The sequence below is a fragment of the Salvelinus namaycush genome, chromosome 27 (assembly GCF_016432855.1).
Source record: "Salvelinus namaycush isolate Seneca chromosome 27, SaNama_1.0, whole genome shotgun sequence".
NCBI lineage: Eukaryota > Metazoa > Chordata > Actinopteri > Salmoniformes > Salmonidae > Salvelinus > Salvelinus namaycush.
This window is the reverse complement of record NC_052333.1, coordinates 27484399-27507828: the sequence shown is the minus strand read 5'-3', so window position 1 is coordinate 27507828 and position 23430 is coordinate 27484399. Positions and strand designations below refer to the sequence as shown.

Here is a 23430-nt window from a genome sequence, read left to right as displayed (position 1 = left end):
CCCAGCCCTAGTCAGCCCTAGTCAGACACACACAGCTGCCCAGTCCCAGAGGGTTGAGGCTGGGAGATTGTGAGCTGTGGTGGGGTTGAAACTCAGATTTGGATGAGCAGGGTGACACTCCCAGAATAGAGCAGTACCATGGCCAGATGTTTACCTATCCCCAGAGTGTTCCATTGAGCTTGGAGCAATTGGCTTCAGTATTGGCAACATCCAGAGCCATATATTTAGAGTTAGGCCAACTTTTAGAATTTGTAATATTGTTCTAATTAAGTGATAATGCTTGGGAAGCCGGTGTTTGGAGGATATTTTGGCACTAGTGTTGTTAGGGCCGAGATGAAGTTGAGATAACAATGCTGTGTAACTGTAATATTCAGTTACATAGCATTGTTTAAATATCCCCCATGTAATGTTAATGGGGAGCTACTATGCCTGCCACAGAATGTTGAAGTGTCATGTAAATACATCATAATGCAGAAACCTCAATGTCCTCTTTAATACATGGTTCTGGTAACATCATAAAGACTGGGGAGTCTAGAGAACATGGCTTCAGTATTAGTATCACTGTAGATATCATTTTGACTGGTATTATATTTGGCCCAATCAGCCAAGCTTTCATGGAGAGAGGTTCATTAACTGAAATGTATCAGTAACATTATTTTCCATGGCAGAGCTCTCCATTTCCTATAGTCCACGACCAGCTCCTGTGTCTTGCTCACATTGAGAGAAAGGTTGTTGTCCTGGCACCACACTGCCAAGTCTCTTTCATCCTCCCTATAGGCTGTTTCATCGTTTTCAGTCATCAGGCCTACCACTGTTGTGTCGTCATCAAACTTACTGATAGTGTTGAAGTCATGCCCAGCCATGCAGTCGTGGGTGAACAGGGAGTACAGAAGGGGACTAAGCATGCACCCCCAAGGGGCCCCAGTGTTGGGGAGCGTGGCAGATGTGTTGTTACCTAACCTTTCCACTTGTTGGCGGCCAGTCAGAAAGTCCAGGATCCAGATGCAGAGGGACGTGTTTAGTCCCAGGGTGAGGAGCTTTGTGGGCACTATGGTGTTGAATGCTGTGCTGTAGTCAATGAACAGCATTCTCACATAGGTGTTCCTTTTGTCCAGGTGCGAAAGGGCAGTGTGGAGTGCGATTGATATTGCGTCATCTGTGGATCTCTTGGGGCTTTATGCGAGTTTGAGTGGGTCTAGGGTTTCTGGCATGATCGTGTAGATGTGAGCCATGACCAGCCTTTCAAAGCACTTCATGGCTACCGACCTGAGTGCTACAGGGCGGGAATCATTCAGGCAGGTTAACTTCGCTTTCTTGGGCGCAGGGACTATGGTGGTGTGTTTGAAACATATAGGTATTACAGATTCAGCCAGGGAGAGGTTGAAAATGTCAGTGAAGACACTTGGTCCACGCATGCTTTGAGTACACGTTCTGGTAATCAGTCTGGCCCGCGGCTTTGTGAATGTTGACCTGTCTAAAGGTCTTGCTGACATCGGCTACCGAGAGCGTGATCACACAGTCGTCCGGAATAGCTGGTGCTCTCATGCAAGCTTCAGTGTTGCTTGCCTCGAAGCGAGCATAAAAGGCATTTAGCTCGTCTGGTAGGCTCCCGTCACTGGGCAGCTCACGGCTGGGTTTCCCTTTGTAGTCCGTAATAGTTTTCGGGCCCTGCCACATCCGACAAGCATCAGAACCGGTGTAGTAGGATTCAATCTTAGTCCTGTATTGACACTTTGCCTGTTTGATGGTTCGTCTGAGGGCATAGCGGGATTTCTTATAAGTGTCCGGATTAGTGTCCCGCTCCTTGAAAGCGGCAGCTTTAGCCTTTAGCTCGGTGCGGATGTTGCCCGTAATCCATGGCTTCTGGTCATAAAGATCAAAATGTCTAATGGTAAAACTCATTAAATAATGATATCCAGGCAAACAATTTAAAGATTGAACATCTTTATTATCTCAACATGTCAGAACCAACAGCATTAAAGCAATAAGGCACGTGATACATGTGATATGAAAGCCAAACAGATCTATTTGACATCAGAATCAGATATATATTCTGTTGTTTGTTCCACTATGATAAAAGCTCCAGCTGGAGGAAGGATTCCTACCCAGGATCCAGCCCAGCATTAGACCAGTGTGCCTGTATTGCTGGAACAAAAAGAAGGAGAGGTGCAGTATAAAAGCCACGGTATAAAAGTGATAATTCGGAGGTCTGTGTTCTCTGGAAAATAATACAACTCCATAAAAGGTACGTTCCACTCCACTAGCGTATCGTGAAAGACACCATCCAAGTCATTCATTATTGTCCATAGAACACATAGCCCTTCGTTGATTATCCCTTAATCACACCTTGTAGCACAACAAAATGTGCAATAAGTCACACAAGTCCACATTTGATCATAGTTATTGATAAAAAGATCAGTCAGCAGTATTTGTCAAAGGTGGCACCCTTACAGGACCAGGTAAAGAGTCCCCCCACCTCCTATTCTCCCTAGTAACTGGTTCCTTCTCGGGTGCACCACGGAGCAAACACATGCTAGGCAGGATGCTACATACTCTCGTGTGTACAAACAATATCATCAGTGGTGGAGAGAGAGAGTGTCGAGTGAAACACACAGCGGTAGATTTTATTTTAGCTGCTGGTGATGGGCAGGACTAGCAGGAGGTAGGTTTGTAAATGGATTTGATCAAGCTATGTAGCCTATTGATTCCTTCTTGGATAAATACAAAAATGTTTTGTTTCTTTGTTATACTAGCCACTTAGCAATGTTGTTAAGTTGGCTTTAGCTAGCCAGCTGGATAGGTTCTCAATCTCCCAACCACATAATTAGCTAACAAGTTAGAGTAGCTTGTCTATCTTTGCTGGCATGCCTGCTGCCAAGGTTGCTAGACTTTAGAAAATGCTTAATTCTTGGCTTATGATACTATAGGCTACATGTTGACTCCAATGCTTCACACAGACATCAGTGGCATTGTGTTGTGTGACAAAACTGCACAATTTAGAGTAGCCTTTTATTATCCCCAGCACAAGATGCACCTGTGTAATGATCATGCTGTTTAATCAGCTTCTTGATGTCACACCTGTCGGGTGGATGGATTATTTTAGCAAAGGAGAAATGCTCACTAACAGGAATGTAAACAAATTTGTACTGAACATATTAGAGAAATAAGCTTTTTGTGCGTTTAGAAAAGTTCTGGGATCTTTTATTTCAGCTCATTAAATGTTGTTCAGTATACATGGAATTAGGCAGAATGATTATGGCTCTAGATTACAGGAAAAAGCTGATTCAGGTGTTTGAAAAATGCTCCATTTCCTCACATACTTCATGCCCCGTCTAAAATAATTGGTGCCGGAGACAGTAGAGTCAGAGATAATGTTAAGCCCATAGAGAATGACGACATCATCTCTTGGTGAGGATGATGGTCATGGAGCTAATAGTGTTCCTCTGTGGAGGAAGGCCTGCTCTGGTGATGCTGGGAAACACTAGCAATAACATGACTCTCTTCAGTCTGTGCTGCTGCTCACCTCCAGCTGCTACTGGAACGGTAATTAATGCCATTTACTGAAGCAGACACTTCTATCCAAAGCGACTTACAGCCATGCGTGTTTCAAAAGGTGGAAAATGACAGGTTCTGTTAGATCTGGGTTGAGCAGGCAGAGTGAAGTAGAGACCAACCACAAAACCCCCAGTCTCAACATGAAATAAATAATTGGGCATTGTCCACTCGAACGCGCTCATTTCCTGTCTTCTGCATTGTCAGCCTAGAACGAATAGATTGGTCTAGATTCACTGTGACGAGTATTGACAGACCCACCCATCCACATTGTATAGTCATCAGAGGATCTGATTGAGATCATACAGACTCAATGAGACTTGATAAGGATTGGGGATTCTGGTTGGAAAGAATGGACTGGCTGTTTGAGATGTTGACAGTTACTGTAAAAGGTTGAGGTTTCAACTGACAAAAGATCCTATTTGGACAGTGAAACTAACTCAATCATGAAATAAAGGAGAGAAAAAATAGAGGGATAGAAGAATGAAAGGTCAATGAAGAGATGAAGGGAGAATGTCGGTAGGCTATATATGAGAACTGATAGTCGCTTCCCACTCTTTATACAAATTAACAGTTATTGTCAATAGCTTCCCAAATTAAGATAACATGAGATAGCAGTCATCATGGTAGATTTATGCTGGAATCTGTGGCAGGGAGGACATTTAAAGCGCAATCATTGGTTCTTATGGTTCACCACTAACACAAAAATCCCTCTCTCTCACTCGCTGGCTTGCACACACAGACACACAGACACACGCACACACACACACTCAGCTCAGCTCATTAGAAGGAAGCTGATCAGAAGCAGTTATCCAATATCAGTTTCCTTATTATCACTCTATGACAAGACATCAAGAGAAGAGAACAAACTTGCGAGGATTTCAAGCAGACTCTGTTTTCTAGTGTACAAATGTTTTTAAGCCGAGAAACAACAAATTAGATGTCTGAAGTCTACTGTCTTCCAGATAGCTCTTAGATCTCTTATCTTATTCTTTCACTGACCTTGGAGAACCTCAACTCCTCCAACATCTCCAGCTTGGACCCCACCTCCAAGATTTAGAGCATTGTCCTGGGGCTGTGCTGTGCACTGGGCCTCCCTGGTAACATAACTGTCCTGGTGGTTATACTGCGCCACTCACTCCAACGCCCCAACTTTACTCTGTGCATTATGATGAACCTGGCGTCATCCGACATCCCGTGCCTGGCCAAGGTGCCTGTGTCGATCTATACTCTCCTGCATGGCTGGACTCTGGGCCATGTAGCCTGCAAGCTAGCCACCTTCCTGCTATCCCTCAGCCTGTACACTAACGTGCTAACGGTCACTCTATTCTGTGTCCAGCGCTACATCCAGGTGCTATACCCGCAGATGTGGAACCAGCTGGGGCGCAAGGGGGAGGTGGTGCTCCTCTTGGCCCTGTGGGGGTTCACATGCGGCCTGACGTGACCTCTCCCCGCCGTGACCTCTCACGAAGTGCGTGATGAGTGATGCCGACACACGGGCTCCGATGCTGAAAGACTAGCGGTCCTCGTCTTGGAGACCCTTCTGGAGTCCATGGTCCCGTTCTCTATGCTGGTCACGTCCTACTGCTTCCTCCACCGGTGGGTGAACCAGACTGCGCTGTTCAGCAGTGCCATGTTGACGCGGCTGGTCACCAGTGTGGTGGTTGCATTCTTCATTCTCTGGATCCCTGTGAGCTAACCCTCACTCTACCCATAACAAAACCCCTTAACCCCAACCGCAACAAATTAGGGTTCTCCCCAAAATAAAACATTTTAAGGTGTTTTTGCTTGGTTTTTAGAGCAGCCAATTTAGCTATTTTGTCCTCAATAAAACCCACATTTTGGGTTGCTGACTCTGGGTCTGTATAGCCTACTTTCTATGTATCCATATGGCAGCCTAGATTTGTTATTTTGGTGACCTATCTCCCTTCAAGCTTGACCTCTATTGGTCAAATCCTAAATTGTAATGCTTCTGTCAGCTTTCAAATGCATAAATAAATACACTTTATTTCACAAATACATTGATTTGTTGTTAGAGTACATGTACTTCTGCTTTGGTTCAGAGGAGCTCCAACTTCCCATAAAGTGTTAAACTACTTCAAAATCTTGACAGGTATTTTAGCATTGAGCACAATGGAGAAACACTCTGGATGTATGTAACAACATTTCTGGCTAAATAGATCAATAAAAGCATGCATTTCATACCTTACACCACTCTGATGCCCAACATGTGTTCAACAATGGCCGTTTCAGTTTGAACTCCAACAAGAAGTAACCAACACTGCCAAGCATTTTGCATCATCATGATGATGTGGCTGGAGACACATTTTTGTTAAAAAGTCCAATACTTTGACAACTTGACTACTGACACTCAAACATTTTGGGACTGTATCAACAGTGGGCTAATGAAATAAATAATATATATATATATTTTGAGTGAAGTTCCCCTTTAAGTAAAACACCCACTCTACACATCATACAGACTGCCATTATGTACTGTGGTCAGAGGAGGGTGACAGTCTGAAGGAGACAAAATCAGCTATTCTACTTTTAAAGGGGAAATCAGCAGTTGCTTCATCTATTTTTGGACTCATAAATGAATTAAATGTTCCCATTGATTCTTAAAGAGTATACTGTAACTTACAAATGGCTCATGAGCTTAGTTTAACTGTTGTACCCCATCAGAACGGAAAATAGAAGCTTGTTGTATTCCACTATATAGCCAACATTTTTTCATTTTATTATAATTTTGGTATCATGAATGGTCAGTCCTTTCTCCTTTCTCCAGCCACATCCCTCAGCTTTTTACCGAAACAGGAGAGTAGAAAACTTTTTGTTATTGTTTCAACTGCTGATTTCCGCTTTAAGCTTCATTTACCTTCTGAGACTGACAACCACTTTTGAGAGACATCAACCACGGTGTAAGTGGATCAAACTAGGCCTCATTTAAGATAAAGTTATAGTATATATTGTGTGGTTTAGGATTTTAGTATTCTCAAATCAAATCAAACTTTATTTGTCACATGCGCCGAATACAAGTGTAGACTTTACCGTGAAATGCTTACTTACAAGCCCTTAACCAACAGTGCAGTTCAAGAAGAGTTAAGAAAATAATTACCAAGTAGACTCAAATAAAAAGTAATAATAAAAAGTAACATAATAAGAATAACAATAACGAGGCTATATACAATGGGCACCGGTACCGAGTCAGTGTGCGGGTGTACAGGTTAGTTGAGGTAATTTGTAAATGTAGGTGTGGGTGAAGTGACTATGCATAGATAATAAAACAGCGAGTAGCAGCAAAAGGGAGGTGTACAAAAAGGGGGTGTACAAAAGGGAGGGAGGGGGACCAATGTAAATTGTCCGGTGGCGATTTTATTAATTGTTCAGCAGTCTTTCTTATGACTTGGGGGTAGAAGCTGTTAAGGAGCCTTTTGGTCCTAAACTTGGCACTCCGGTACCGCTTGCCGTGCGGTAGCAGAGAAAACAGTCTATAACTTGGGTGACAGGAGTCTCTGACAATTGTATGGGCTTTCCTCTGACACTTCCTATTATATAGGTCCTGGATGGCAGGAAGCTTGACCCAGTGATGTACTGGGCCGTTCGCATTACCCTCTGTAGAGCCTTACGGTCAGATGCCAAGCAGTTGCCATACCAGGCGGTGATGCAACCGGTCAGGATGCTCTCGATGGTGCAGCTGTAGAACCTTTTGAGGATCTGGGGACCCATGACAAATCTTTTCAGTCTGCTGAGGGGGAAAAGGTTTTGTCGTGCTCTCTTCACGACTGTCTTGGTATGTTTGGACCGTGATGTGGACACCAAGGAACTTAAAACTCAAGACCGGCTCCACTACTGTCACGCCCTGACCTTAGAGATCCTTTTTATGTCTCTATTTTGGTTGGTCAGGGTGTGAGTTGGGGTGGGCATTCTATGTTGTGTTCTATGTTGTCTAGTTCTATGTGTTTGGCCGGGTGTGGTTCTCAATCAGAGGCAGCTGTCTATCGTTGTCTCTGATTGAGAACCATACTTAGGTAGCCTTTTCCCACCTGTGTTTGTGGGTAGTTGTTTTCTGTTTTGTGTGTTTTCACCTTACAGAACTGTTTCGTCGTTTCGTTCACTGTCTTTGTTGTTTTTGTTGTCATTCAGTGTTCAGTTTATTTAATTAAATTACAATGAATACTTATCACGCTGCATGTTGGTCCGATGATTCCTATTCCTCATCATCAGATGAGGAGAGTCGTTACAACTACAGCCCCGTCGATGTAAATGGGGACCTGTTCGGCCTGCCTTTTCCTGTAGTCCACGATCAGCTCCTTTGTCTTGCTCACATTGAGGGAGAGGTTGTTGTCCTGGCACCACACTGCCAGTTCTCTGACCTCCTCCCTATAGGCCGTCTCATCGTTGTCGGTGATCAGGCTTACCACTGTTGTGTCGTCAGCAAACTTAATGATGGTGTTAGATTCGGGTTTGGCCACGCAGTCGTGGGTGAACAGGGAATACAGGAGGGGACTAAGTACACACCCCCGAGCGGCCGGCCCGTCAGGAAGTCCAGGATCCAGTTGCAGAGAGAGGTGTTTAGTCCCAGAGTCCTTAGCTTAGTGGTGAGCTTCGTGGGCACTATGGTGTTGAATGCTGAGCTGTCGTCAATGAACAGCATTCTCACATAGGTCTTCCTTTTGTCCAGGTGAGAAAGGGCAGTCTGCAGTGCAATTGATATTGCGTCATCTGTGGATCTGTTGGGGCGGTATGCGAATTGGAGCGGGTCTAGGGTGTCCGGGAGGATGCTGTTGTCAGCCATGACCAGCCTTTCAAAGCACTTCATGGCTACCGACGTGAGTGCCACAAGGCGGTAATCAATTAGGCATGTTACCCTTGCTTCCTTGGGCACAGGGACTATGGTGGTCTGCTTGAAACATGTAGGTATTACAGACTCGGTCAGGGAGAGGTTGAAAATGTCAGTGAAGACACTTGACAGTTGGTCCACGCATGCTTTGAGTACACGTCCTGGTAATCCGTCTGGCCCAGCGGCTTTGTGAATGTTGATCTGTTTAAAAGTTTTGTTCACATCGGCTACTGAGAGCGTTATCACCAAGAACAGCTGGTGCTCTCATGCATGCTTCAGTGTTGCTTGCCTCGAAGCGAGCATAAAATAAATTTAGCTCGTCTGCAAGGCTCGCGTCACTGGCCAGCTCGCGTCTGGGTTTCCCTTTGTAGTCCGTATAGTTTTCAAGCTCTGCCACATCCGACGAGCGTCAGAACCGGTGTAGTAGGATTCAATCTTAATCCTGTATTGACGCTTTGCTTGTTTGATGGTTCATCTGAGGGCATAGTGGGATTTCTTATCAGCGTCCAGATTAGTCTCACAGTAGGCCTAACTTTGAAAATTGCTGACTTCATTTATCTGTGTGTGTGCACGTGCACGTTGCGTGTATTTGTGTAAATGATGAAAGCTTTGCATATCTGTCCTGCCTCACTGCTTCTCATACTTTTAAAACCCCAGTGTTGATCAGTGACTGTTCACTCCTTTCAGAGCCACTGACACGCAGAACAATGATGATGTCACTGATTCTACTGCTGGGGACACTGGGGCTCCTTGTTCAGGGTGAGAGACACTTTGACTAACTTTGATTCATGATGGGTTTGGCTTCAGATTTAAACTTAGCTTGTGAATATTGCAGATAATTTTTTTTAATCTTCTGGTTTTGCCTGATATATTTCATGATAGTATTTGGAAAATTAGCCATCTCTATTTGTTTTGATAACCTTACTAATCCGCCATTCTTCACATTTGTTTTATTTTTCAGAATCATCAGGAGATATAATTCTGACCCAGTCACCTAAATCTCAGTCTGTTAGTCCAGGAGAGTCTGTCTCTATCAGCTGTACAGCCAGTTCAAGTACTGGTAATAATCTCCAGTGGTACCTGCAGAAACCTGGAGAAGCTCCCAAACTTCTGGTTTATCATGGTACAACCCGTCAGTCTGGGATTCCAGGTCGTTTCAGTGGGAGTGGATCTGGTAGTTCATATACTCATTACACTCTGACCATCAGTGGAGTCCAGGCTGAAGATGCAGCAGATTACTACTGTCAGCAGGGTGGTTATTCTCCATTCACACAGTGTTAGAACGTCGTACAAAAACCTCCTTCAGCTAAAGAGGAACTGTTCTGACTCAACAGCTGCAGAGCTACAGAGTCTCCCGTATTCTAAAATACTCTTAACACCAATTCTTCGAAATATGACACATACTGTACATATCTCTCAATATATTCTCCCAAAAATTGTAATCTTTGTAAACACACTGGGACCACTAAGGATACAGAGCTGTAGAAATGCTTTCTTTTGAAGGACATGTTAAGCAAAATTCAGAATAGGTTTATATTTATGCTTTGATATCATATCGGAGGTAGCACCCATTTCAGTATGCAATAGCATGAATGTTAAACCTGTCCAAAACCAACTATTCATGCCCTACTCAACTTCTATACGCCTCCAAACTTGAAAGAGTGAATACAGTCATATCATTTGCATTCAAGAAATACTACTTTGACATCATTATGATACAGTATATCTGTCACAAATGAATGTAGTTTACGTAGCCATGAAAGACCTGAGAGTGAAGTCCCCAACTTGAACGTCATGCAAAGTCTAGCGTGAAGTCTGGTTCCTCAGCCCTAGTCAGACACACACAGCTGCCCCAGTCCCAGAGGGTTTAAAGGCTGGGAGATTGTGAGCTGTGGTATCGCTAAAAGTGATATTTGCATGGGCAGGGTTACTGCAACACTCCCAGAATAGAGCAGCACCGTAGCCAGATGTTCATCTGTCCCCTGAGAGTTCCTGTGAGTTTAGAGCACATGGCTTCAGTATTAGTAACATCATGTAAACCAGTGGGTTTAGAGCACATGGTTTCAGTATTAGTAACATCATGAAGACCAGTGGGTTTAGAGCACATGGTTTCAGTATTAGTAACATCATGAAGACCAGTGGGTTTAGAGCACATGGTTTCAGTATTAGTAACATCATGAAGACCAGTGGGTTTAGAGCACATGGTTTCAGTATTAGTAACATCATGAAGACCAGTGGGTTTAGAGCACATGGTTTCAGTATTAGTAACATCATGAAGACCAGTGGGTTTAGAGCACATGGCTTCAGTATTAGTAACATCATGAAGACCAGTGGGTTTAGAGCACATAGCTTCAGTAATAGTATCACTGTAGATATCCTTTTGACTGGTACCAAATTTGGCCCAATCAGCTAAGCATTCATTCAGAGAGGTTCATTAACTGAAATGTATCAGTAGCATTATTTTTCACGATACCTGTGTGGATCTATACTCTCCTGGACCGCTGGACTCTGCAAGCTAGCCACCATCCTGCTCTACCTCAGCCTGTACGCTATCATGCTATTTGTCACTCCAGGTGCTCTACCCGCAGATGTGGAACCGGCTGGGGCGCAAGGGGGAGGTGGCACTGCTCCTGGCCCGGTGGGGGCTTGCATGCGGCCTGACTGCTCAAGCGGTGACCACTCGCGAAGTGGGCGATGAGTGCCGCCGAGACACGGGCTGGGGTTCATCATCCCGTTCTCTGTGCTGGTCACATCCTACTGCTGCCTCCAAGGGCTGGTGAACCAAGTTGACGCAGCAGATCACAAGTGTAGTGGTTGCATTCTTCATCCTCTGGATCCCTGTGATCCATCAGCGTGGTGGACATCGCCGGAATGGTGCTGTGTCTGTCTGAAGTCGGTCTCTGCAGGTTTGACTAAAGGGATGTGGCGGGCATGCCAACCCATAACTCTAACCCTCACCCTACCCATAACCAAACCCCTTAACCCTAACCGTAACAAATTAGGGTACTCACAAAATAAAAAAAACGTACTGTGTTTTGGTTTGGTGTTTAGAGCAGACAATTTTGCTATTTTGTCCTCAACAAACCCCACTTTTTGGGTTGCTGACTCTGGGTCTGTATAGCCTAGAATCATAGGATAGCCGAGATTAGTTCCTTTGGTGGTCTACCTCCCTTCAAGTATGGCCTCCATTGGTCAAATCCTAAATTCTATTACGTCTGTCAGCTTTCTAATGCATAAATAAATGGATTTAGTTTTCATGAATACATTGATTTGTTGTTTATCTTACAGTACATCTACTTCTGCTCTGGTTCAGAGGAGCCCCAACATCCCATAAAGTGTTGGACTATTTCATCATACTTGTGAAGTTGCCTCATTCTATGTCAAAATCTTGACAGGCATTTGAGCAGTGAGCACAATGGAAAAACACACTCAAGATCTATGCAACAACATTTGTGGCTGAATAGATCAATAAAAGAACGCATTTCAAACCTCTAACCAGTCTGATGCCCAACATGGGTTGAACCATGTAAGTTTCAGTCTAAACCGCAACAAGAAGTTACCAACACTGCCAAACATCATGATGATGAGGCTGGAGACACTTTTCTTCTTAAAGTCCATGATTTTGTCAACTTGACGACTGACATGCAATACATTTTGGGACTGTGTCAACAGTGGACTAATGAAAAAATGTCCAAAAGATAGTTTTTGAGTGAAGTTCCCCTTTAAGTAAAACACCACTCTACTCATCATACAGACTGTCATTACACACTGTGGTCAGAGCAGGACGACAGAACACCAGTACTGTCCACCATTAGAAGGTTTGAAGGATACAGAAGCAGCTGTTCTACTTTTAAAAGGGCAATCAGCAGTTGCTACATTTATTTTGTACTCATAAATGAATTAAATGTTCCCATTGATTCTTGAAGAATATACTGGAACTTATAAATCCTCATGAGCTTAGTTTAACTGTCGTACCCCATCAAAATGGAAAATATAATCTTGTTGGATTCCAATGTTTGTAAACAAATTAAATGTCAACAAACACCATATAGCCTAAAATAAATCTAATTGTATTATAATTTTTGTGTCATGGAAGGCCAGTCCTTACATCCATAACCCTGTCGATGAATTTGAGAGTGGTTACATTTCTCCAGCCACATCCCACAGCTTTTTACCGAAACAGGGACGTTGAAAATGCTTTGCTATTGCCGTTTTAAATTTGATTGACCTTCTCCTGAGACTGACAACCACTGTTGAGGGACATAAACCACTGTGTCAGCGGGTCAAACTAGGCCTCATTTAAGGCATAGTTGTTAAAATCTGTCGTTTTTTATTATAGTATTCTCAAATTTGATATATAGTAGGCATACCTTTGGAAACTGATGACTTCATTTATCTGTGTGTGTGCACAGGTGCACGGTGTGTGTATTTGCGTAAAGGATGAACGATTTGCATAGTTGTCCTGCCTCATTGCTCCAGATACTTTTAAAACCCCAGTGTTGATCAGTGACTGTTCACTCCTTTCAGATCCACTGACACAAGGCACAATGATGATGTCACTGATTCTACTGCTGTGGACACTGGGGCTCCTTGTTCAGGGTGAGAGACACTTTGTCTAACTTTCATTTATAATATGTTTGGCTTTAGATTTGAACTTAATTTGTGAATATTGAAGGATAAAAACAAATCATCTGGTTCTGCCTGAAGTTTCATGATAGAATTTGGAAGATTAGCAATGTCTATTTGTTGTGATAACCTTACTAATCAGTCATTCTTCACTTTTGTTTTATTTTTCAGAATCATCAGGAGATATAATTCTGACCCATTCTCCTAAATCTCAGTCTGTTAGTCCAGGAGAGATTGTCTCTATCAGCTGTACAGCCAGTTCAGATATTAGTATTTATCTCAACTGGTACCTGCAGAAACCTGGAGAAGCTCCTAAACTCCTGGTTTATGATGCTACAAACCGTCAGTCTGGGATTCCAGGTCGTTTCAGTGGGAGTAGATCTGGTAGTTCTTACACTCTGACCATCAGTGGAGTCCTGGCTGAAGATGCAGCAGATTACTACTGTCAGCAGAGGAAAAGCTTTCCGTTCACACAGTGTTAGAACGTCGTACAAAAACCTCCCTCAGCTAAAGAGGAACTGCTCTGTCTCAACAGCTGCAAAGCTAATGGCGTCTCCCGTATTCTAAACACCAATTAATCTAAATATGCCACTACAATGTGATAATGTGATTGCTTAGACTTGTCTATAGACTATGACACTGTACACATACAGTTGAAGTCGGAAGTTTACATACACTTAGGTTGGAGTCATTAAAACTCGTTTTTCAACCACTCCACAATTTTCTTGTAAACAAACTATAGTTTTGGCAAGTCGGTTAGGACATCTACTTTGTGCATGACACAAGTCATTTTTCCAACAATTGTTTGCAGACCGATTATTTCACTTATAATTTATTTAAAACATTTTTTATTTCACCTTTATTTATCCAGGTAGGCTAGTTGAGAACAAGTTCTCATTTGCAACTACGACCTGGCCAAGATAAAGCATAGCAATTTGACACATACAACAACACAGAGTTACACATGGAATAAACAAAACATACAGTCAATAATACAGTAGAAAAATATGTCTATATACAATGTGAGCAAATGAGGTGAGATAAGGGAGGTAAAGGCAAAAAAGGCCATGGTGGTGAGGTAAATACAATATAGCAAGTAAAACACTGGAATGGTAGATTTGCAGTGGAAGAATGTGCAAAGTAGAAATAGAAATAATGGGGTGCAGAGGAGAAAAATAAATAAATAAATAAATACAGTAGGGGAAGAGGTAGTTGTTTGGGCTAAATTATAGATAGGCTATGTACAGGTGCAGTAATCTGTGAGCTGCTCTGACAGCTGGTGCTTAAAGCTAGTGAGGGAGATAAGTGTTTCCAGCTTCAGAGATTTTTGCAGTTCGTTCCAGTCATTGGCAGCAGAGAACTGGAAGGAAGGACGACCAAAGGAGGAATTGGCTTTGGGGGTGACCAGTGAGATATACCTGCTGGAGCGTGTGGTACGAGTGTGTGCTGCTATGGTGACCAGTGAGCTGAGATAAGGCAGGGATTTACCTAGCAGAGACTTGTAGATGACCTGGAGCCAGTGGGTTTGGCGACGAGTATGAAGCGAGGACCAACCAACGAGACCGTACAGGTCGCAATGGTGGGTAGTGTATGGGGCTTTGGTGACAAAACGGATGGCACTGTGATAGACTGCATCCAGTTTGTTGAGTAGAGTGTTGGAGGCTATTTTATAGATGACATCACCAAAGTCGAGGATCGGTAGGATGGTCCGTTTTACGAGGGTATGTTCGGCAGCATGAGTGAAGGATGCTTTGTTGTGATATAGGAAGCCAATTCTAGATTTAATTTAGGATTGGAGATGCTTAATGTGAGTCTGGAAGGAGAGTTTACAGTCTAACCAGACACCTAGGTATTTGTAGTTGTCCACGTATTCTAAGTCAGAGCCGTCCAGAGTAGTGATGCTGGACAGGCAAGCAGGTGCGGGCAGTGATCGGTTGAATAGCATGCATTTAGTTTTACTTGCGTTTAAGGCCACGGAAGGAGAGTTGTATGGCATTGAAGCTCGTCTGGAGGTTAGTTAATACAGTGTTCAAAGAGGGGCCAGAAGTATACAGAATGGTGTCGTCTGCGTAGAGGTGTATCAGAGAATCACCAGCAGCAAGAGCAACATCATTGATGTATACAGAGAAGAGTGTCGGCCCGAGGATTGAACCCTGTGGCACCCCCATAGAGACTGCCAGAGGTCCGGACAACAGGCCCTCCGATTTGACACACTGAACTCTATCAGAGAAGTAGTTGGTAAACCAGGCGAGGTAATCATTTAAGAAATCAAGGCTGTCGAGTCTGCCAATAAGAATGTGGTGATTTACAGTCGAAAGCCTTGGCCAGGTCGATGAATACGGCTGCGCAGTAATGTCTCTTATCAATGGCGGTTATGATGTCGTTTAGGACCTTGAGCGTGGCTGAGGTGCACCGATGACCAGCTCTGAAACCAGATTGCATAGCGGAGAAGGTACGGTGGGATTCGAAATGGTCGGTAATCTGTTTGTTAACTTGGCTTTCGAAGACCTTAGAAAGACAGGGTAGGATAGATATAGGTCTGTAGCAGTTTGGGTCTAGAGTGTCACCCCCTTTGAAGAGGGGGATGACCGCGGCAGCTTTCCAATCTTTGGGAATCTCAGACGATACGAAAGAGAGGTTGAACAGGCTAGTAAAAGGGGTTGCAACAATTTCGGCAGATCATTTTTGAAAGAGAGGGTCCAGATTGTCTAGCCCGGCTGATTTGTAGGGGTCCAGATTTTGCAGCTCTTTCAGAACATCAGCTATCTGGATTTGGGTGAAGGAGAAATGGTGGGGGCTTTGGCGGGTTGGTGTGGAGGGTGCCGGGCAGTTGACCAGGTTAGGGGTAGCCAGGTGGAAAGCATAGCCAGCCGTAGAGAAATGCTTATTGAAATTCTCAATTATAGTGGATTTATCGGTGGTGACAGTGTTTCCTAGCCTCAGAGTAGTGGGCAGCTGGGAGGAGGTGCTCTTATTCTCCATGGACTTTAGTGTCCCAGAACTTTTTTGAGTTAGTACTACAGGATGCAAATTTCTGTTTGAAAAAGCTAGCCTTAGCTTTCCTAACTGCCTGTGTATATTTGTTCCTAACTTCCCTGAAAAGTTGCATATCACAGGGGATATTCGATGCTAATGCAGAACGCCACAGGATGTTTTTGTGCTGGTCAAGGGCAGACAGGTCTGAAGTGAACCAAGGACTATATCTATTCCTAGTTCTACATTTTTTGAATGGGGCATGCTTATTTAAGATGGTGAGGAACGCACTTTAAAAGAATAGCCAGGCATCATCTACTGACGGGATGAGGTTAATGTCATTCCAGGATACCCCGGCCAGGTCGATTAGAAAGGCCTGCTCACAGAAGTGTTTTAGGGAGCGTTTGACAGTGATGAGGGGTGGTCGTTTGGTCGCAGACCCATTACAGATGCAGGCAATGAGGCAGTGATCGCTGAGATCTTGATTGAAAACAGCAGAGGTGTAATTGGAGGGCGAGTTAGTTAGGATGACATCTATGAGGGTGCCCGTGTTTACGGATTTGGAGTTGTATCTGGTAGGTTCATTGATAATTTGTGTGAGATTGAGGGCATCAAGCTTAGATTGTTCAATGATTGTTCAATTCAATGTATCACATTTCCAGTGGGTCAGAAGTTTACATACACTAAGTTGACAGTGTCTTTAAACAGCTTGGAAAATTCCAGAAAATTATGTCATGGCTTTAGAAGCTTCTGATAGGCTAATTGACATAATTTTAGTCAATTGGAGGTGTACCTGTGGATGTATTTCAAGGCCTACCTTCAAACTCAGTGCCTCTTTGCTTGACATCATGGGAAAATCAAAAGAAATCAGCCAAGACCTCAGAAAAATAATTGTAGACCACCTGCCTGAAGGTACCACGTTCATCTGTACAAACAATAGTAAGCAAGTATAAACACCACGGAACCGCGCAGCCGTCATACCGCTCAGGAAGGAGATGCGTTCTGTTTCCTAGAGATGAATGTACTTTGGTGCGAGAATAAACATTTATTTGAAATTATGTGGAAACGTGGTGCAGCGGTCAAAGGCACTGCATCGCAGTGCTCAATCTCAGGCTGTGCCACAGCCGGGCGTGACCAGGAGACGCATGATGCGACGTAAAGTTGGCCCAGCTTCGTCTGGGTTAGCGGAGGGTTTGGCCAGCCGGGATATCCTTGTCAAATCGCGTCCTAGCAACTCCTTGTGGTGGGCCTGGTGCCTGCAAGCTGACTTCGGTTGCCAGCTGGATGGTGTTTCCTCCAACACATTGGTGCGGCTGGCTTCTGGGTTAAGCGAGCAGTGTGTCAAGAAGCAGTGGGGCTTGGCAGTGGTGTGTTTTGGAGGACACATGGCTCTCGACATACGCCTTTTCCATATCCGTAGGGGAGTTGTAGCGATGGGACAAGACTAACTACCAATTGGGGGAGAAAAAGGGGTAAAAGTGCAACAAAAAAACACACACACAGCTCATCAAGAGGAATCTGGCCAGAGGTAGTTAACCCACACCTTTCACTTACTATCACTCTATGACATGAGATCAAGAGAAGAGAAAAACTTGCGAGGATTTCAAGCAGACTCTGTTTTCTAGAGAACAGACTGTTTTAACAGTATCCATTATTTTTTAGAAACAAAGAATTAGATGTCTAAAGTCTACTGTCTTCTAGATAACTCTTAGATCTCTTATCTTTCATCAACAATGGAGCACCTGAACTCCTCCAGCACCACCAGCATGGACCCCACCTCTCTGGATTTAGGCCCCCTGATTTAGAACATCGTCCTGGGGCTGTGCTGTGTGCTGGGCCTCCCTGGTAACATAGCTGTTCTGGTGGTCAAACTGCGCTGCTCGTCCCGACACCCCAACTTTACCCTGTGTCTCATGCTGAACCTGGCGTCCTTGTACATGGCCACGATGCCTGTGTGGATCTATACTCTCCTGCCTGGCTGGACTCTGGGCTGCCTGCAAGCTGTCTGTATAGCCTGTACTTTCTATGTATCCATATGGTAGCCTAGATATGTTCCTTTGGTAATCCAACCCACATTCAAGCTTTACCTCCATTGGTCAAATCCTAAATGCTATTGCTTCTCATATTTCCCATCCATGAATACATTGATTTTGTTTTCATGAATAAAAATATGTTTTATTTCTCTTACAGTATGCTACATAGAGGCTACTTCTGCTTTCGTTCAGACGAGCTACAACCTCCCATACTTCATCACACTTGTTAAGTTGCCTCATTCTATGTCAAAATCTTGACAGGTATTTTAGCATTGAGCACAATAGAAAAACACTCTAGATGTATGTAACAACATTTCTGGCTAAATAGATCAATAAAAGCATGCATTTCATACATTACACCACTCTGATGCCCAACATGGGTTCAACAATGTCAGTTTCAGTCTAGGCAAGGAGACACTTTGCCAACTCTGCCAAACAAAATGTTTCTCCATCAAAGTAAGGTAGAACTTATGATATGTCAGATGTAACACATTTGGTACACGGACAGACAACTTTATCCTCACCTAAAGGACAATGTATTTCGGTTCAAAATGAGAAAAATGCTAAATCCTCAATATTGATACTGTAGTTTAAAACATATTTTGAAACTATAAACAGTTTTTTGGGGTTATGATAGGGTGATAAAAACCATGAGCTGACGAACAGCCCAATAATGCTTGAATAGGTGCTGAATAATGGGAAGTAAACTGTAATAAAATAAATAAAGAAAGTTGCACACTACATATGCTCCCAACAATTGAATGGTTATATAGAGTGTGTGACTTTCTTTTGTGGGACCTTTATCTTAAAGTAAAACACTCACTCTACTCATCACACAAACTGCCATTACACACTGTGGTCAGAGGAGGGAGACAGAGCTCCACTACTGTCCACCATGAAAATGTTTGAAGGACATACTGCAGAGGCAGCAATTCTAATGTTAAGCTTCATTTACCTTCTCCTGGGACTGACAACCACTGTTGAGGGACATCAAACACTGTGTGGATGAGTCAAATTAGGCCCCATTTAAGAAATATGTGGTTTGTCTATGATTTTAGTATTCTCAGATTTGATATACAGTAAGCATACCTTTGGAAACTGCTGACTTATTTTATCTCTCTCTCTCTCTCTGTGCGTGTGTGTGTGTGTGTGTGTGTGTGTGTGTGTGTGTGTGTGTGTGTGTGTGTGTGTGTGTGTGTGTGTGTGTGTGTGTGTGTGTGTGTGTGCGCGCGCGCGTGTGCGCGCGCATTTGCATAAAAGATGAGACATTTGCAAAGCTGTCCTGCCTCATTGCTCCACAAACTTTTAAAACCCCAGTGTTGATCAGTGACTGTTCACTCCTTTCAGAGCCACTGACACGCATCACAATGATGATGTCACTGATTCTACTGCTGGGAACACTGGGGCTCCTTGTTCAGGGTGAGAGACACTTTGACAATTTTGATTCATTATGGGTTTGGCTTCAGAGTTACACTTCATTCTTTAATTTAACATGACAGAATTTAAAACATGTTAACATTTAGCTTGATAGGCTATTCTTTCTGATATCATTGTTGTTGTGATAACCTTACTAATCAACCTTTCTTCACTTTTGTTTATTTTTCAGAATCATCAGCAGATATAATTCTGACCCAGTCTCCTAAATCTCAGTCTGTTCGCCCAGGAGAGTCTGTCTCTATCAGCTGTACAGCCAGTTCAAGTACTGGTAATGCGCTTAGCTGGTACCTGCAGAAACCTGGAGAAGCTCCTAAACTCCTGGTTTATTATGCTACAAACCGTCAGTCTGGGATTCCAGGTCGTTTCAGTGGGAGTGGATCTGGTAGTTCATATACTCATTACACTCTGACCATCAGTGGAGTCCTGGCTGAAGATGCAGCAGATTACTACTGTCAGCAGGGTGCCAGTTATCCGTTCACACAGTGTTAGAGCGTCGTACAAAAACCTCCTTCAGCTAAAGAGGAACTGCTCTGACTCAACAGCTGCAGAGCTACAGATTCTCCCGTATTCTAAAGTATTCTAAACACCAATTCATCACAATATGACACTACAATAATGTAATTGGTTAGACTTGTCTATGGACTATGATACTGTACATATCTCTCAATATATTCAGCAAAAATGTTAAATCTTTGTTTAACACACTGGGACCACTAAGGATACAGAGCTGTAGAAAATGCTTTCTTTTGAAGGACATGTTGAACAAAATTCAGAATAGGTGTAGATTTTTTTTCACGCTTTGATTTATCTTGATATTGTAAGAAGCAGTCATTTCATTACACAATAGCATGAATGTGGATCCTGTCCGAACCCAACTATTCATGCCCTGCTCAACTTCTATACCCCTCCAACCTTGAAGGAGTGAATACAGTCATATTGATTCCATTCAAGAAGTACTACTTTAATAAGATTATTATACATGTCACAAATAAATGTAGTCTAAATACTGTATACAAAGCCATAAAAAGACGGTGAATTCCCCGATTTGAACATTATGCAAAGTCCAGTGTAAAGTCTGCTTCCCCAGCCCATGTTCCGTTCTTTAGTCAGACACACAGCTGCCCCAGTCCCAGAGGATTTGAGGCTGAGTGATTGTGAACTCTGGTTGGATTGAAACTCAGATTTACATGGGCAGGACGACCGCAACACTCCCAGAATAGAGCAGTACCATGGCCAGATGTTCACCTGTTAACAGAGAGTTCCATTGAGCTTGGAGCACATGGCTTCAGTATTGGCAACATCCAGAGCCATATATTTAGAGAGTTAGGCTAACTTTTAGAATTAGTAATTTTGTTCTAATTCTAGACATTCAGTTACACAGCATTGTTGTAATGTTAATGGGGAGCTACTATGCCTGCCACAGAATGTTGAAGTGTCATGTACATACATCATAATGCAGAAACCTCAGTGTCCCCACTAATACATGGTTCTGGTAACATCATAAAGACTGGGGAGTCTAGAGAACATGGCTTCAGTATTAGTATCACTGTAGATATCATTTTGACTGGCACCAAATGTGGCCCAATCAGCCAAACATTCATTGAGAGAAGTTGATTGTGTAAAATGTTCTTGTAAAATCACTTTCCAGGGCAGAGAGCTCACCATTCTTTATGAAAATGCAATAAATCATAAAGATCTCAATGTCTAATGGTAAAACTCATTAAGTAATGATATCCAGGCAAACAATTCAAAATATTAAACATCTTTATTATCTCAACATGTCAGAAGCAACAGCATTACAGTAATAAGGTTCAGAACACATGTGATATGAAAGCAGAGCAGATCTATTTGACATCAGAATCAGACATGTATTCTGTTGTGTGTTCCACTATGCTAAATGCTCCAGCTGGAGGAAGGATTCCCACACAGGATCCAGCCCAGCATTAGACCAGTGTGCTGGTATTGCTGGAACAGTAAGAAGGAGAGGTGCAGAGTAAAAACAGTGGAGTCAGAGGGGGGAGCTCATTAATCAGAACACTGGTCTCTCCTCAGTGTCTCAGAGAGAGGAGACTGGGAGCCCTGGGTGGCCTCACAGGTCACAGAGCCCACCTTCTTCCACTGGTCAACAGGGAGGGTCAGGGTGCTGCTCCAGCTGTAGTGACCGTCCTTCTCCAGGACCCCGGGGCTCCCGGTCACCTCCCAGGTGTTACTGCTGCTACCGTCCACCTTCCAGCTCAGCTTCCAGTCTGAGGGGAAGCCCTTGTTGGCCAGGCACATGAGAGTGGCCTTCCCCTGCTGCAGCTCCACACTGGAGGGGGACAGGACCGTCAGGGTGGGACGAACATCACCTAGGAGACAGGTGGGAAGTTAGGGAGAGGGGAACTTTCAATCAATCATCAGACTGATATGACAATAATGATGCAGTAGTTTTACATCTTAGCTGTAAATGAAGGCTTTGTCCATCAGTAGGTTTCTGTTCCTCAAACAAACAGACAGTTAGTTTATCAGTCTTTATGTCACTCTTTCACTTCCCTTTGAGTAGCTACTGAAGCATATTAGAACTACATGAGATGACTGAAAATGCATTCAACTATCTTCAAAATTTAAAATATGTTAGCATACTTCCCTTATTTTAATGGAATAAAATCCTATGAATCAAACTGCATTTCATTATTAATTAATATGATTGTTGTGTAGAACGTTCAACAGAATGTATGAAAAATTCTTAAATTATGAATTCATTTAAAATCAGTTGATAAAATGCCTGTGCTGAGGAAGAAGATTCCAGTTGACTTTAAACATCTAACAATATTATACATTTAATTAAAAGACTCACTAAAACATTTAAAAGTTTTAATTTAAATTAATTAATTATAGTTGTGTAATTTAAAAAGACAATCTATCACAAAATGAAAATAAACGTACATTGATATGAACAGCAGAACAGCCTGATTTCGCAAGACAGCAAGACTTTTCAGCAGATAGCAAATAACATATAACATAGCATATAAAATAGCAAATGAGATCAAATAAGATAGCAAAACAGGAAATAGGAAAATTATAGCAAAACTAAGCAATACTTTGCAGCTGAATGCCGAAGGAGTACATTTAAGTTGAATATAACCACCTTAAAACAATTTTATACAATTAAAAGACATACGAAAATAAAATGAATACTGATATGATTTACGAGACAGGGTCTTTTAATCAAAATTAATAGCTTAATATTTGAGGTCTAACGAAAAGGTATAATCAGCTATTCACACAAATTGTGACTCGTGATCATGCATAGTATTTATAACATTTTTTATCTTAGTTTCTTGTCTCATAAGATCATCGATGCATCTATACAGTATGCAGTATGCAATGCAACTTACTTCCAACATCCAGTCTAGTGCCTCCACCGAAAGTGAACCACAGTGATACAATCTCATTCAGAGGTCGTACAAAAACCTCTGACACTGTAGAGACACTGCTTTTGCTCTTTGTAAATCTACATTTATCTAAACCACTCTGATTTCAACAGTATCCCTGTTCCAAATGAATACACACTGTTTAACCTTGTTTGATATATTACATCTTGAATAGGCATTATAATTTAACTATATTTACAACTAAGGAAAATAAATTCAACAAAAATTCTCCAAAAATAAATATACATTTCTATTTAAGGGAGTCTATTTAAGGGAGTTGTAATATTGTTAAGAAAAGGTATTAGATTTTGATATCAGAGGTCAAGGTCTAGAATTGAATACTTACTGCCAACACTCAGTTTGGTCCCTCCACCGAAAGTCAACCACAGTGATGAAGTCTGATTGACTGGCTGTACAAAAACCTCCAGACAGACACAGAGGGGAATGATAACAGAGACATGGAACTGCTGACGGAATTCTGCATTGTATCTGATGCCCCCTACTGGTACACTCTGGAACTCCAGTAGACTGGACACATTTAATTTCCCCATTA

The 23430-nt window shown here is 42.8% G+C and overlaps 3 gene segments (V, D, J or C); 2 read left to right on the top strand and 1 right to left on the bottom strand.

Annotated features, from left to right (window-relative positions):
- Positions 1 to 12927: 12927 nt before the first annotated feature.
- Positions 12928 to 13503, top strand: LOC120022197. The segment is given in 2 exon segments: positions 12928 to 12994; positions 13193 to 13503. Coding segments are annotated over 2 exon segments (363 nt in total).
- Positions 13504 to 19379: 5876 nt separating this feature from the next.
- Positions 19380 to 19953, top strand: LOC120022195. The segment is given in 2 exon segments: positions 19380 to 19446; positions 19634 to 19953. Coding segments are annotated over 2 exon segments (372 nt in total).
- A 1260-nt stretch (positions 19954 to 21213) lies between these two features.
- Positions 21214 to 23299, bottom strand: LOC120022201. The segment is given in 2 exon segments: positions 21214 to 21812; positions 23224 to 23299. A coding segment is annotated over 1 exon segment (252 nt).
- Positions 23300 to 23430: the final 131 nt, after the last annotated feature.